The sequence below is a fragment of the Galendromus occidentalis genome, unplaced genomic scaffold, assembly GCF_000255335.2.
Source record: "Galendromus occidentalis unplaced genomic scaffold, Mocc_1.1 scf7180000077443, whole genome shotgun sequence".
Classification (NCBI taxonomy): domain Eukaryota; kingdom Metazoa; phylum Arthropoda; class Arachnida; order Mesostigmata; family Phytoseiidae; genus Galendromus; species Galendromus occidentalis.
Window position 1 is genome coordinate 62,070 of NW_003805431.1, and position 16,465 is coordinate 78,534.

The 16,465-nt window shown below is 51.1% G+C and overlaps 1 protein-coding gene across 1 annotated transcript; it reads right to left on the reverse strand.

Moving 5' to 3' along the window:
* Positions 1-11,247: 11,247 nt before the first annotated feature.
* LOC100906645 (uncharacterized) lies at positions 11,248-15,961 on the reverse strand. The gene is made up of 17 exons (XM_003743386.1): positions 15,758-15,961; positions 14,996-15,094; positions 14,829-14,900; positions 14,597-14,728; positions 14,387-14,494; positions 14,163-14,272; positions 13,903-14,085; positions 13,751-13,814; positions 13,503-13,601; positions 13,290-13,385; positions 12,981-13,050; positions 12,733-12,872; positions 12,407-12,484; positions 12,135-12,281; positions 11,923-12,033; positions 11,728-11,811; positions 11,248-11,641 (listed from the first exon to the last, which is right to left on the reverse strand). Exons 1-17 carry the CDS (start codon positions 15,848-15,850, stop codon positions 11,462-11,464), a joined length of 1,866 nt encoding a protein of 621 aa, XP_003743434.1. The 5' UTR covers positions 15,851-15,961; the 3' UTR covers positions 11,248-11,461.
* Between the last annotated feature and the right edge of the window lie 504 nt (positions 15,962-16,465).

A 16,465-nucleotide genomic window follows, 5' to 3' on the forward strand; every position in this document is an offset into this window, starting at 1 on the left:
CACGAGGGAAAAGTGAAGAAATAATTTCGACAAAGTCATCCGAAGTCCGACCATTCGAGGCGGTGGTCAGCACGTCGGAAGAGCATCAATCAACGAGTTTGACCTGTTGTCCTTTCCTCGCCCGCTGATTACCGGCTAATTTGCTCTTGTGACCACTTAATAAGCTGCTCATCTGATGACTCACCTCGGACGTCAAGCTGCATACAAAAACACCCTCATATGCAGAGTTTTGCGCTTTGAGGGACCCTTCTCCTCTCATCGGGGGAAGCAAGGACTTTCATCGATACCGCTGACGCCTGATCAAACCTTGGCCGGAGCTCCGGAGAGCGGGGGGAATAATGACCAGAATACCTAGACAGCCGAGAGACGGACCGCTTCTCCCGGATGGAACGCACCGAATCGTGATCTCTCAAGACTAAAGTTTTCCCATATCTGACCCTATGATTGACAATGATTGACGTTGTATTTGAATCATTGGTATCTAGAAAGAAAATAGTCCGCCCACCAATTCATGGTGCCTAAATCCAAAATCCGCTCGCGGTTCGACTTCGTGGTCATCTCCGATGTAGGAGCGCTCGTTTGAGGGAGGTCTTCATGGTGTGCGTCGAAAGTTCCTTGAACAGATCCAGCATCGAGACCTCCATAAGCTGATGGCGCATAGCTACCTATTCTCGTTTCATCGAGTACTATTATTGATGCGCGATCGGACGAACGTATGTGCTCTATTCATCTCGAGCGAACTCGAGGAACGTTTTCCGGGGAATTCTTGCAGATATTCCAGACGCCGAAGATGATTATGATAAATGATAAGCTTCGAGTCTAAGCTTCGAGTCCAAGCTTCGAGAGAAGAGAGAGGCATTCATCTCATCTATAGAGAATACTCGGACGATGAGATTATACGCGGATCTTGGATCCTGAGGGATGTGCTGGTGTGAGCTACATCTGATTATTCATGATTCGCCATGTATGATGGAGTTGGCCGTTCAAGCCCCGCCGAATCCAGAGGTAAAAACATGCGGGACAGACGCCTCGTGATAGCGGGGCGGAGCGAATGGATGAAAGTTACCCGGTGGTCGAGTCTGAGCCAAACTAAGCGAGGCGAAAAACGCTCTCCTCGCCGTATCCGCGACGCTCCCATTCCACTAATACAGTGAATGCGTTCCGAATGCTGGCTGACTGACTGAGATCGTCGTTGGATTCCAACGTGTGTAGCAGCCGAGCCGTATCCAAAGTCGATAACTAGGTCGAGTCGGCGGGCAGCGGCTTCAACGATGAAGCCATTGCAGATCAAATCTAGACTCGAAAAGTTCGATGATCTCACCGCCCTCGGGTACGCTCGTGCGCTTTGTGCCTCGGTCAGTCAGTCGGCCGGTCGGTCAGCAGTCGGAACAAATTTTTCACGCTCTGCTTCAAGCAGTCTTATCAATTTGCATACACGCACAACTTGAGCGTTTTCGGTTATGATGTCGTCGTAAAAACCGTCGACGTAGGCTCAATGTCGTCCAGGTTACGTTGCACTCGCTCAGATTACAGCCTGTACGGCGCTGTCCGCTGTGAATTTTCGACCGCATTCCGCGTTGCTTCCGTTTGAATTTCCGTATACGATATCCCCGATCCGCGCAGATGCCAAAATTAGACATTGCGTAGCCGATGCGAATATCAATCATCACGACTCGTGAGAGATCCGGTCCGGTAGACAGCCACAACCTTGATCTCACATCGATTGAGACTGATCGGATTCGACTCGATAACCAGATGACACCGACAAGTGAAGCAATGATGGAATTTAAAATCGATTCGCGCCGTGAGGCAGAGTATGCAATATCTCCGAGAGGTCGTCACCTTGGACGGACAGGCGCTCCATGACAGCTTTCGCCGGCACTCCTTGTTTGCATTGAAGGTGGTGAGTATATAAATCCGAGACGAATCGTTTCCGCGAGTCGGGGGCTTCGCTCGACGTACGCCTCGTCCACAAGCCTCGCTGACGAGGTTTTCCGTAGTGTGCATGACCGTTATTCAGAAGTTTGCATGTCGTTCCTGGCTTCTCAATCTGTCTCTCTCGCCCTCTCTCTCTCTACATACAATGAATGTTGAAGCCACACCCAACTTCGTTCTGCGGTCTGACGTTCTTTGAAGTATGTCCGCCGCCATTGTATGTACACTTGCTATCGATGTTGGTCGATGATGACCATGATGATGCCATCGTCCTTCAACAACGGATATGACGATTCTGTGTTTTCATTTCCGTACAAAATAGAGAGGTTTGATGCACTTTCGTTGTTCGGTCTCTCTCTCGGATGAGCTCTGAACGTCTCTGTGATGTAGGCCCGGCCACAGTGAGGCTACGTTCGAACGAAAACGCAATCCCGTGTACCCATCTGCCCACTTTTACCCCGCTCGCTGGCCCGCCGCCACCAAAAACAGTCGTCCGCAGAGCCGGCAGAGTGAGCAGGAGAGCGAAGAGGGAGAAGAGGAAGGGGAAGATAGGAGAACAGCTCCGGCAGAAAGGAACAAGCATTCTTTACAACTAGTTGTCGTTATCATCTGGGAAAATCCTTCTCGACCCTCAGACCATCTTTCCCGGAGAGCAAAATCATGTAGCGAAGGGTTTGCGTATGCGACGGTGTAGCATGCTTCTCAGAAAGTTTGTGCAGCTGAAAAACCCATGAATGGGTTCGCATTCAAGGAAGGATTTGCATCCTGGTGATCTTGCCGTTTTAGCCGCTCACCGTTAATTTACATGAGAATATGGAGCGCAGAGCTTATAGCGATGTCTTTGAGAGCCGAGAGCGCTAATAATAATCATTTATTTGCTATGAAAATCCTCAGAATCCATTCACTGTTGCCTCAAATATTCTGAGGTGTTCCGTCCACGCACAGATGATGAGTTTTGCCGGTATTTGTACGCTGGCACCGTGTCGGGTCCCTAGTTCTAGGGCAGCTTGGATGTTAGTACGCAGTCTGAGCTCTCAATCAATGTCGAGAAGGTCCGCAAAATTGCTCTTCTCGATGAGCTTCCGACCCTCGGTGAGTTCCTTGTTTTCGGTCCCCTAGTCTCCGAAGCTCAACGGCGTCAAGCGACACGACAGCGATTCATTGATCATGGCAATAAAATTCCTCCAATCGGACATTCACTTATTGATCGTGCAGATCCATTACAACCCAGCTCGGGCCTTAATACGCCAATATCAGTTCTGCTGGCGCGCTCGTTCGTCCGTTCCCCGTATCTGTGCCAGTACAAGCCGTCACTCTCGCAGGGAAACGCACCGCTCACGTGGGTTTTGATAAGATGTATCTGGTTTCGAGGTGAGAGCTCGAGTCCGGGAACGAAGGAGGAATTCTTCGTCGAACAGGGAGGGAAACCCAAATATGGAGTTATAATCACCCATCCATCTTTAGTAGTCCAATATCGATCCAAACAGATTCGAGTATCTAAATCTACGGATCGTTGAATCTACAAATCCCGGGAATTTCCTCGGTCCACAAGTGCGAAGCTCTACCACGACGATTGCGGACGGGAACTCAACCGAGTCTTCCCCGACAGAGTCTTGAGTCGGCGTACGCTCAACATCCTGTCCCACAAGACCTGTTCAGATCGGTTCGATTTTTGTTCCATGACATTCAGGACACCGAGGTTCATGCTAGCGAAGGAGTGATTCGGCAACCGGGGGAAATAAGTGCAGAGAGGTGTCGGGAGAGGGAAAAACAGCTTGACTTGCTAATGGACGAGCGCATATGATCGATCGGCTGATCTTCAATCTCGAGCGGGCACAAAAATCTCATGATTAATTTCTTGACTCCCTCATACCGTTCGACTGTTCGAATGTTCGTCTATCCCTCCATGCTTCGCGGCTCTTCGGTCGCTCGGCCGGCTGGCCAGCAGCCCCTTCGTCCGACGGCTCACTGGCCGGCGCATACATTGATGCGTCCGGGAGAAGTTACATCATTCGAGTGATTAAGATGGATGTGCTTACCATACCTCTCGGACTTTGACGCCCCGGAGTGGTCTTGCTCCGCCGCTGCCCCCCTCGGAGCTCCGAGGCCCCGTCGGACCCCTTCTCTCGGCTCCCTGCTGGTCTTCCATATGAATGCCCCGTAGATTGAGCTCATTGTTAGGGAGAGCCTTCAAGTCCACATAAGCGCTGCACCGTGACCCGGGAAATGCGTGGTCGTGACATCGATGTCACGTGTATTATCTCACGTGCGGTGCTGAGTGGGATGCGCTTTGATTATTTGTAGAAGGGTCAGGAAAGTATATTTTTCCAAATCGTTCGGAGAAGGCCCGGGGGATCCATGGGCATGGAAATGAGATATGGCGTTGTTGAGGTTGTGCCGTTAAGCTTGGTATCTGCTGACCATAGCGTCGTGGTCCATTTATTCTGTCAAGCTCACAGAATAAGCTGACTGATGATGAACTACTAAAATGAGCTTCTAGCTAATTGTCAAGTCCGGCAGTGTAGAGTAGACATTACGCGTGGGATACGTTTACGAATGCATCATCCGCATGCGTAGAGAAGATAGACGTGACATAGTTTCCGGTCAATGACTGAGAGAAATTCGAGGCATCAGGGTGGCGTGCTCTCCCGAGAGGAAACGTTTTCAATCCACGGACTCGCGCCATCGGTGAATCGCGTTTTGACGTTCGTAGGAGCCTGCTGTCCCTGTGGGGCTGGGGCTGCGAAATGACGCGCATGATGAGCAGAAGTGCTCGATCCAGAAAGTGTTAGTCGGATTATGCGAATCGAGGGAGCTTTTTCTATCTTCCTCCTCCTTGAAATGAGCACTTGAGAGACTCGAACGAGACGATCCGCTTGTGCTCAAGTGCTGAGTATAGATTTATACGACGCTTCAGAGCAAACTGCTAAACAATGACCCCCACGGAAAGCGAACAAAGTGGACATTTTCATTTTCTTGGCACCAGAGCACAGCTACATTTTTTTGTATTTCTCACTAACTACTTCCTTTCCTGGACCAGCGCAATTCTGTCACTTCTCTTTAAAAAGTTCGGCTCAGATGCCCGGCGGCTTTGTGAAAGGACGACGAGCAGCGGTTTGTTTTTAGGGCAAGCGTCGTCTTACCTTACATGAGCCTTGAACGTTGTCCAAGATCTCCTTCCGATGAGCGATCCAAAGCCACTCGAACTGATGGTCGTTGGGACGATCGATTCCTCCGCTTGAAAGGCTTCTGATCTTCTCATTCCGAGCGGAGCCACGGCTGCCGAGCTCTACCGAGCAGCAGCAGTAGCGGCCAATCACAAATATAGAACCGGTTACACGGCGACTTAATGAGCTGTATCGTCTCACGTACGGCATTGACTCACGCAACAACGCAGCGGCCATGCGAGACGGAGTGACCGACGTGGACGCTCGATCCAAATTTCCCATTGATCACCTTGGCGGACGGTGAGCACTCCGGGGAAACGATTAATCCATCCGGAACTGTTCATTATTGTTGATACGTGCCTCCGAAATGAGGATTTGTGGGTCTAGGCTGGAAATACGGGGATGATACTCTGGGAGGAATCGCCCTTTCCCTTCGTTTTTTCCCCGCAACAGAGCCACGAATGCGCGATTCTGCTCGAGATATCTTCCCGGGACAGGGGGGAAAGGTTCGAATCATTATCCGGTCGGAGAAAGGTGACGAACAACTCGTGATCCGAAATTCATACTCAGAGCGATGGAAACTCCCGTCAGCAGCTGTTGAGGGGGACAGTCGATAGGGAAACAGAATTCCGAGGGAAAAGAGATTCATCGAAACCGAGCTGGACACGCGCTGTGATTGGAGACTCCGGTCTCTGCCGCACCATTATTAGATCTGGAGAAGTTTGCGAAGACCCTCTCGAAACTGCTGGAGCCGCATTGCTAATGAACACATAGACATTTTTACATGGGTGCTGCTGCCTGGCCACTGAGCCTGCCCCGGTAGCTCGGCTGGCCAGCTAGCTAGCTCGTGGGTAGTTTGCGGGTGGGGCAGGGTGTCCATCGGTCCCTGGCCCGCCTCCCGTTTTCTCATAAAAATGCTTCGGTATTCGCCTGTGGTCGGACTTTCATGGTCGGCGCTCTCGACAGACCGAAAATGTGAGAGCGGAGGAAAACGGAGCAGTTCGGACGAAAAAATTCCAGCGGGATCTTCGAGCTCCGCTCTTAAGTTTGGAGACAGACGGGAAGACCAAACGTGGCGCGTTTTTGGGTTAATAACAATACGTACCGATTCGGCCGCAGGACCAACACATGCGTAGCCGTAATATTCGATTGAGCGTGGCATTCCATCGCGCCGATCGGGAGACCGCATGGCTCGTTTTTACGCAGGGGCTGATCGGTGGATCGAGCGTCTCGCTGCAAAGTTCATGGGATTCCGACGCTTTCTTACATTTCTATCACGTACCATTTCATTCCGCGTATTTTTGTAATTCGTGCAGTCCGACGATTTGCAGTGACCTCGAGAAGAGCTCGAATCGATGTCGACGCGCTCTGCGTGGTGGGTCCAGCCGAGAATTTTCTCTCCCGCGACCTGCAGTCTAATCTATGAGCTTTGCGGAGCCACAGGAGCCTGTGTCTATAGATAGAACACTGAGCTGCTCCTGTAGTTTTGAAAGCTCAGGATGTATTATGAGCTCGAGAGATTCAGGTATCTATGAGATTCAGGATTCAGGTACGAATATACTGGAGCTGTCCCGCAGCTCGGGGAGGAAAAATTCAATGTTCCCGCTAAATATATTCACAATCGGTGCCGTTCCTCCAATCGACTGAGGAAACGCGATGTGTACACCGGAACTCGGCGGCTTGAACTTCTTTGTGAAAGAGTCCCCCGGAGAGAAGGCCGGAATGAGTTAGCGTCGTCCACTTTCCCGGCATCATTACATCCAGCTGATCGACCAAGCTGTGAGCTTATCCGCGAAACTCCCTCGCACGATCCCGTTGAGAATTCGTCAGAAACCAAGTTCGGGATATGCACCGGGGAGGTCTGCGTGCGTATCCATCTCCTCAACTTACTTGTCCTTCCAGATCAATAGCTCGACCGCTTGTTCGGAGAGGAGGGCGAGTTCCTGTTTTTTAGTAGCCTAAAAACCCTCTCAACAACCCGACGAGGTGCTCACTCGATCATGAGAATGTATATTCACCTTTTCGGTTGCGGTCAGTGGAAATTATCCAACAAGGCCAATGCAAAAACTGCTATCCGGTACAGGAAGAGAGCCCGCGTTTCTATGAAGCGAAGTTCTAGGCCCCTGTCACAATTCCTACTTGGTAGCCAAGCCGCGGGATTTTTCTACCTTACTTTTATTCTGGAACCGCAACCTCGGTTTGCACCCGATTGAGGTCCCGGGCCCGTCCGAATCGTCCACTGAGAGGTCAGCGAATCAATACAGGGAATTTTCCTCAACCCATCATCAATCTTCAATGCCTCTAATTTGGAAACAGATTCTCCTCGGAGCCGAGCTCCTAGGAAAATTAATATTTCCCGAGAGCCAGGAAAGGGAGTAGAGATGAGGAGCCGAGTATTATCCGACGGAACTCTCGCTCCCTACCAAATGCAAGAAGAGATTGGCTGGCAGCGAGGACGACGACTCGTAGACGTAAAATCGAACGTGCAATAAAGTGCGAAGAGAAGAAACGGAGGAGCAAACGAACAAAGAATTAGGCTCGAGTCTCGTGCGCGAATAGAGCCTAACGGACTGACTGCGGATCGTTTTGTTGAATTTTTCTTCCCGATGGCCACGTTCTCGCGGCCCTACCCTCTCCTTCCCCACCCCACGTCCGTCCCGAGAAGAGCAAGCTTGAAAAACTGCCGGTCGTACGGCTTGAGCCCCTGCTGAAAGATTCTCCCTTCACCGGGTAGGGTTTGACCTCGACCGATTCAATCGCTTGCTGACGATCCGCCATACCGCGGTAACGCGCGCATTCTTCCGCCCATGCTCACACGGAGATCTCGATTGAGTCATTCCGCCTTCATGCCCATGGCTACTCATCAATCAGAGTGGGATTTTATTCCTCGAACGAGTTTGGAAAGTATTAGACCCGAGTTCGGCTCGAAGAGCGCTCCCTCACCTACGTGGGGACGACAGCTGGTGATTTCTCCTGGAAGCGACACCGGAAGCTCGCGGGAAACCCGTCCCGGTTCGGAGTCGTCCCAGTCCCAATGAACGAATAGTGCGGAGCAGCTTTAGTGCATCCGATGACTCCAGATGGACAAACGCAGGAACAATGGAACGGAAAGTTGGGCAACCACAGGGCAGAACTTGGAACGAGCTGACCAGCTGTTGTGAGTTCGAGTCGCATGCCAACATGCCAGGTTGGCGGACAAGGTAGCTTCCGCTCCGGCAAGCTCTTGTGGCCCGGGAACACGTTCGAATCATGTGCGAGCGAACAAACAGTCGCCAAACACGAGTCGTCGTGAAGCATATCTTCGTTCCCGGTGTTCGAGCGAGTCTGCTCTCGCTCAGGAAAGTCGTCGGCAGTTTGATTCTCATTTTGCGGTCTTCGAGTCCGGAGCAATACCTGAAGCCTGACAGAGAACTCCGACGTCCATCTCCCGCTAGTGCTTCCTGAGAGCCTTTATCGGCGAATTTAGTTAGATTCCTCGCAAGTTCACAATCACGAGCAGCATCGGAATATTTCCGTTAAGAGATCTGAGGCTTCGATTTCGGAACGCGTTGCGGCGAGTTTGCAGATATAATTAAGGGAGAGATATAGCACACAGTTCGAGTAGAGGGCGCGAAGAGAGACGGAACGATAGTGGGGAGAAATTCCGGGGGATTATCGGAGCCTCGTCTCGACGATGGCGACTCGCGGAACCAGCCTCCGTCCGCTCCCTATATAATGTTAATCAAGAGATAAGCCTCCATCCGAATATTCGTTTTTTCCTTCCCTGTTTTGCCCCTCTTTCCCGCCTGCGAGCCGGGAGGACTTCTGGGAGAAAACGGTACGAGTGCAGCTCTTCAGATCATATCAAGGCTAATGTCTCCCGTCATTCAATCGAGCCCTAAGGGTGTAGTCGTATCGAGCTGCATGCGGAGGCACATCGGTGTCATTCTGATTGGACATGGATGTCGTCGAATGATATTCCAGTCGTCTTGACCGTCCGATGTCGGCATCGGCTGGCCGAGGGAGGATAATGTGGTACGATTAGAGATTGTGTCGGGCTCGCAGAGGGATCGATAGGGAAACTTTCTGAGCTTCCGTGTTGTCCTCAATCAAACCCAAGTTTCTCAACTTGTTCATAACCAGAATAATCGAAACGGTCGCGAATCATCCCCGGGGCTCCCGTCCTCGGACCGCGAATTCTCGGCGTGAGTCTCATTTCGGCACGATGTGCGTGTCTGAGATAGGAGAGACTTCAAGAATTTCGGTGACGAATCTGCTGGGAATCCATCGGCTTCTTTTCCGAATATTCACAGGTAATTCACCGACGCTAGCTGCCAATACGTGATTCTCATCTTCGTGCCTCAGCTCCTCGTTTTGTTTCAATTAATCCGATGACAGCTGGAGACGACCGAGGGGTCGAGAAGACAAACTCGGTGACCGTGCTTAGATCTGCGGAATCATCAGCATCAGCTTGCACAACGTTACCTGGTGGGAATTTCTCCGAAGTTCCGCGACTTCTCGGAACCATTACTCTCAATGTGACTATGAGAGACCAGCGAGGGAGGATAGTGGCCGAGGAATCGAAACCCTCCGCAGGGTGGACTGACTAAAATCCTCAGTTTCTCCCGGTCCTGTACGGGGCCGATGGTGGATCAGTACGCATGGAGCGCACGGAGGGCTCTTCGGGGAACTCCCCGACGGAGATCCCTCCACGAGTCGATATCCGCTCAGAGTGGATGTCGCATTTCGCTAATAATGAGTTGATGAATTCCCAAGGATATCATCTCCGTGTTCCTCTCGGCCAAGGCCATGCAAACACGGAAAAAGAGGAATGGGGGAAGTTTGAAAGTTGGAAGAGTCGGACGGCGGTAGAAGAAGCCAGTCTCGTCTTATAGGGACAGCCATTGAAGTCGTTGTAGCTATTAGGCAGCTATTTTGTAAATCGACTTTGAGGATTTAAAATCGATTTCGTCTGGCTTCTACTGCTCTTCTCCGTTTTCAACTGGTTGGACTCGGGGGACGACCAACGAACCGACGGACAGAGCGGCCAACCGCCCGACCATCCAATCGAGCTGGAAATCGAGGAGCATTGGACAGCGGCAGAGAACAGCGGCGCCAAAGAGAACTCTGCTGATAGAGCGATCTTTAAATCCCACCAAGAATTGACCCCGACCACATAAGCCCGAGGTTGTGTTGAACAGATTCGAAAGGGGGCAGCTTCCCTGGAATGGTCTGTCTCCTGTGTGACTGAGAAGAAAGAGGGAAAATTTGAGAAAATGGTGTTCACCCTGCGCCGCGTTCTCTGGTCATTCTCCCCGATTCCCGAGGTTTTCTTCCCGACGCGCATCCATCGCTGGCCCTGATCTGAGATTCTTATGGAAGCTTTTCAACAGGTACATTGCAGCAAAATTACTTCCAGCCGAATGACGGCGGGAAGTTTTTTCGAGATCAAACTGTCGGAAGCATCAATCCTTGTTCGAATCCAGGCTCGTCCGTTGAGGTCTGCGTAACGCTGAGCCTCGAACGCCGCCTTCTGTCATGCAAATGAGGCTAACAAAGGCTCTCACGTTCCGTGGAACCTTTTTTAGAGAGCCGAGTGTAGAGGAAGCATGCGTGCTTTCTCCACGTCTCTCTCCCCTCTCGGAGCATAAGAGACGCTTGACGCGAAACTTCGCGACGCGGAGGTGCTCCGAGCGGGCTCCGCTTCGTGCTCCTCAATTCTAGAATCCACTGTTTCAAAAGGGACTGAAATAGAACAAGGATGGGAATAGAGCAGGAGGATGATATCGAGAGATCGCAAGGATTTCGAGCTCATATGAACTTGACGTGGGATCAGCCGCTGCTGTGAGCCGTCTTTCTCATGGACAACACGCCGATGCTGGGATTTTCCCGCGGTCTGACGTGGGACGTACAAGACCTTTTGTAAACTACAGAGTGCAGTGCTCGGAGGGAACGAGTGACGAAGGCTTCTCGTTTCTTATCCGCGGTTCCACATGATTCGGGCTCCTAACTGAAGGAAGTGCCCGAGGCGGACCATCTACCTTTGCCCCCCCCCCCGCGACGAGGTCCCCGCCGTTCGAGCTTCATGGCATGCGAAGGATCAGAAATATTTGTTATGAATTCCCTAAAGACTTCCGACGCTCATAACGGTGGGACACCAACGATGATGAGAAAATCAGTTTATTCTCCTACTCACGCATCAAATGCTCTGTACAGTGTTTGGTACAAATTAAACTCTCTATGTTTGGACATCCGGGATGTCTGATTTTCTATTCCAGATATTCCCATGGTCACCAAAGGACGTCGCATTCGAGAGCTATTCGCTCGGCCGTCGTGATGCCCGGCTCGTTGAAGTATACAGTCCCCCCGATTCTCCGATTTCAAGGGATCTTCGACTGTTCTCGGCAGTATGGCTCACAGGTCTCTAAAACGTCCTTGATTTTCTTCATGATAGATGGGATTCTTTCGTACGGTGCCATCTCAGCCCATTCATGCATATAGATTGGTACAGGGTGGATGTTCTGAAGGCGGAGGAAGCGTTCTTTCAAGGCCGACCGGACCTGCAACAGAAGTCAGACACCCCCGTGAACGCTCTCATCTTGAAGGCGTGGCGGGATGGAGAGGGAATCATCGCCGGTTGACTCACCATTTTTAGGGATTTCCGTTCGTCAAAACCTTGACGGCTGTTGACCCGAATTATTGCCACCACTTTGCAGTCCTTCGGAAGACCCTGCAATGACCAAGTTCGAGGGGTGAATTCCGATGTAATCCGTCCTCCGGGCAATTTGGCACTAAGACGTCAGCATCGTTCTAAGAGGTCTCGGACCGTTTGGATTCTTACCTCGAAAGGGTTTTCCTCCTCGGACAGAGCGATCGGATACTCGCCTTGTCTCATGGCGATCGCGAGATCGGCGATCGTTCCGAAAGGCGTCACCACGTTTCTCAACAGGAACTACGGATTGAAAAAAAGCGTCGCGGCTTCCACGTCGTATATTTGATTCGGAAATCATCCATCGCGATCCATGAGCAGAAGGCCCGAATCGAAGGAATTACCTGTTCTCCACCAAGGCCCATCTGCAGAGCATTGGTCACTTCGTCATCGTTTTCTGCCATAGCCCCCGTCAGAGCCGCTGATTTCAAGTCCGGAAGAAGTTGATACGGCGAGTTCTCACCGAAACGTAAACGAAGGCATTGCTCCAGCTGCGAACGTTAATCGTTCCCGACTTCATTTCTGAACGAATCGCGAGGAGAGAATTCCATCTGCGCATCAGCAACCATTCCGTGGACAAAATTATCTCGATTTAGTAAACTAAGAGGGAACTCACGAGCAGGAGCTCAGAGGCGAGAGCTCTATTCAAATTTTTGAACAGCAGCTGATGTTCTTCTTGAAAGAACGCGTCGAGCTGGAATCCAAGGATTCGAATTGAGTTTCGGGAAGTGAAGGAAAAGGGCAAAAGAAATTAAGCGCTCGCGATGAATCTCTCCAGGACCTTGCAGGTTCCCGAGTACATCAGACCAGAGCTCCACGCGATGAGCTTGACTATATCGGAATGGCTCTGGAGGAATTCATGGATATTTGCCAGAAGAGGAAAGCTATCAATATTGCGAATCATTCTTTTCTATGACGGATGCGATCCGGTTGGAGTCTTACTTCTCTCTCGGGGTAGACGTCGAGAACGGCCATATACAGCAGATATTTTGTGAAAGATACGTGATTCTTCCTCAGGTGATCAATCCCATGGGGGACTTCGGCCAGCAGAAGAGCGAGCTCTCGCAGTTTGGGATCAGGCTCTGGAAATATTCGAGATTGTATTCGGACCACATATTTGCCGATGAAGGAATAATTCGGCCTAATCTTAATTCACAGCAGCGCGATCTGACTGGCGGAAAGACACTTGCCCGTAGTGTTAACAGCTAGCCTCGCGAGAGCTGAGCAGACACTCGAAAAGCCAAAACGGATTCCAGGAATCTGAAACGATGTCGGGAATGAGTTTCAAGGCGGATCTGATATCTCAGCTTCTGTCAATCTCGAGCACGCGCTCCTCGCGTCGAAGAGTTCGGAAGTCCATCGGACGATGGTGGGCGTTGAGGGATCCCGAATCCCGGGCGAGTGATCAAGAAATCTCTCATGAATTAGCGATATAATTTTCAGCGGGAATTTTCCGGATCGAACCAAGCGGGTCCATCCGTGGAGATCCATCAGCTCACCTCCTCTCTATGCATAAGGAGTTGATCCCTGAGAGTTTCGACACTGTTCCTCGATAAGCAATTTTTAGTCGCGTCCATTTCGTTCAATCGAACTATCTGAAATGAGTTGATGGCATGGAGACAATGGAATTCAGGTGGAGCGGATTTGGAACGTGGGAAAACTTCCGTCATACACAATCAGCTCATATCATCATCACGATATCTTTTACTGACCTCGTTGAGATTTTCCGGCGAGGCGTGTCGCCGGTAAGCATTGTGGAACTCATCACAATACAGTGGAAGGCTTCTGTATGCTGCTGCTAGTCGTCGAATCTGCGAAACGGATAAAATATCGATTTTCCCAGATTCCCTTCGATTCTACGCTTCGAGGCGGAACTTTGACGGTAAGGAAAAATGATCAAGCGAGAAAGAGAGGGGGGGGGTAATTCAAAAGCGTCATAGAGATCCAAGGACAGACGAACCGATTTCTCGTCGAATTCCTGCAGGTGAGTCGCGATAATCCGGAAGCATCTGACGAGATGGTCCCTATTAGATAAAATAGAGAAGATATTAGCGACCGACCTCCCGTGGCGGACCGAGGAATGCCCTGAACGTGTGTAGATGATTTGCTGACCGGACTGCTTTGCTCATTATTCCATCCGGTTTCCGTTCCGATGATCTGGATCCGTATGCGGCGTTCGCGACCATCCGAGCCGCTAGGCGGGGTGGACAAGCTCCCATGAGCCTTGAAGTCTTCTCGAGCACGAACTCTCGCGTTTCTCTGCTAACATCGTTCTGCAGACAAAACTTCGCTGCCCTGGAAAGGTTTAAGGAATAAACTTAGCGACTTCGAGAGCTCCCCGAGGGTGATTGATTCCATCTCGCGGTACCCACTCGAAACATGCTTGCGGATTGTCTTCATCCAGCTCTCGGAGGATTCTGTTGTCGAAAATCAATGGTAAGGATGAATGAAGGGTGTCCGTCAGAACTGACCGATCACCAAGCTGGAAGGGAAACGAAATCAGATGTCATGGACGAATCAAGACCAAATGCAGAACAGGTCCCGATGGTCGGCTGCATTCACTCTGAGAGGGCAATCAGCCAGCGCGGGATTGTACCAAGTCGATGGCGAGCGAGATCTGGGCGGCTTGTTGGCAGTCTATATCGCTGATATATTTTCTCAACATCTGGAAGATTCCTTGGACGAGAGCGCTGGAGGCTTCGAGCTGTGAAATTCCAGAAAACTCATGAAAAATCTCGCCATGACCATCTCGGGGGGAATATCCGACGCGCGTTCACGCCATCAACTTCATGGTGAGTGCGCTCACGTGCAATAGACCGGCGATCCTGACGAGTTCCACGCATTCATCCAGATCGAAATGACGCAGTCGGATCAGGATAGTCCCGGCGAGTTTCTGGAAGGCTGGATCTTCCGTGGGGGCGAGCGTCGCATCTTGACTCTGGGAAAATACTTATCAGATCAGCAGCATGATCCCTCACGGAATTTCGTTCATTAGCATGACTCCGCGACAAGCTCGAGATACTTGGGCTCACGCTCACCAAGAACCTGTAGTGTTTCATGTATCTCACAAGATTGTGATTGCTGGTACCGTCCAACTCCTCCTCAAGGGTCTGCAGGGAATCATTGTGCTCTTAAATCATCTTTCAATCAGAGTATAGCCTCTCAGGGGTCTTCGACGACGAATCTAGAGGTGCTCGCCACTCACAGCTCTAAAGTCGTCCATCGTTCTAGCGAACGGAAATGATCCTCTCGAGGGAGCCGGATATTCCGGATGGGCTGGCTTTCCCTCAGGTACATCTAGGAGCTGAAAATATATACGTTCGATGATCTTTGAATTCTTCTTCACACTTTCGGGAAAGGCTTGCGGCATGGGGGATGTAAATGATGAAAATGCGACATTGTATCTGTGAAATCCGTCCCCTCATTCAAACGCTGCCGCTCGGAATAGGGGAGAACGGCTCGTCCGGGGCAAGAGCGCGGGACTCTTTGTCACCGTGAATAAGCTGACCCGGACTTGACAGCAATCCACGGAGAAACGTTGAGACAACGTTCGTCAAGCGTGTGCGTATCGAATGGCATGTAAAATGGCAGGGAGGAGTTCCGATGTGTCCCTCCTCCTGGGAACTCCAGGATCACTGTCATCTTCTTCCGCTACAGACTCAATTCCCTGCCCGTGAATTCGATCTCGCTTCTCGGAGAGAAGCTCCCAGCCCTATGCTGAGCTTAGAAATCGCCATCCCTTGACGGTCGACGAGTCACAGCTGCTTCTCCCAACACCAAGCACCACTTCCAGTTGATCCGCGCGGATACTTCACTAGGCATTCCAAGTGGCTGGAGAGCACTGTCTCTCGCTCAGATCGATGCTCTTGAGGCCTGAGCGCTATCATCGAAAAGAGGCTCGGCGCGAGCCTCCCCAATGAAACGATGTCTGAGTGAGAAACATTGAATATATACTAACATATCTTACCTTGGGTGTCAACGCAAGGCATCTATGGGACCTTTGCGCCGCTATTGCAAGAACTTTCGGCGCTCTCACAAGTGAGCGGAACAAGGGAAACATTCCGATGCGGGAGTGTCTTCCCGGAATCCACAAGAGGAATGAAATTTCCCGAATAAAGTAGAACGCGCGGACCAAACTCTGTTCGAATGCCGCAGCGTGTAGAGTGGTACTATTTTCATTCTATTCGTCTCGCCCGCATCCGATGAGCATGTGTTTGGAGTCAACAAACAGACGGCGCGAAATTCGAAATCCGTGCTCGCGCTCACCAACTTGCCTGATCGAATGCGTTTCACAGGTTTCTTCCTCGGCATCATCCGGATGATTGCGAGGAGTCTTTTTGCACCTCGAACTAGTTTTTCGCTCCCCGCGTCGCTTCCTCGGTTTCTTCTCGAATATTGATCGGAAAGGCTGTATACGTGGGCGATATCTACTCTCGGAACCAACGTCGATCCAGGAGGCTCCCTCAGAGCTCGTATCGGGGCAGAATACTCGATGAAGTGATCGGACGGACCATCCTTGACGGCTTTGATTCGTTCAACGATCGAGCGTTCGTCATTCCTGCGTGGAAGCCCACTCCGCATTTTCCCCGATTTCATCCACCTCTGAGAGGAATCGATCATTCACCATCTCCGAAACGCCAAGAATTCCTCGGACTACACTCCAGTAACGGTCGTT

Excerpts from the sequence above, each read along its gene's own strand:
- LOC100906645 (XM_003743386.1), bottom strand. The coding sequence starts at position 15,850 with ATGTTTCCCTTGTTCCGCTCACTTGTGAGAGCGCCGAAAGTTCTTGCA. Across the intron at positions 13,602-13,750 it reads AGGAATTCGACGAGAAATCG|ATTCGACGACTAGCAGCAGC; the intron begins GTTCGTCTGTCC and ends TCCGTTTCGCAG. Across the intron at positions 12,873-12,980 it reads GCTAGCTGTTAACACTACGG|AGCCTGATCCCAAACTGCGA; the intron begins GCAAGTGTCTTT and ends GAATATTTCCAG.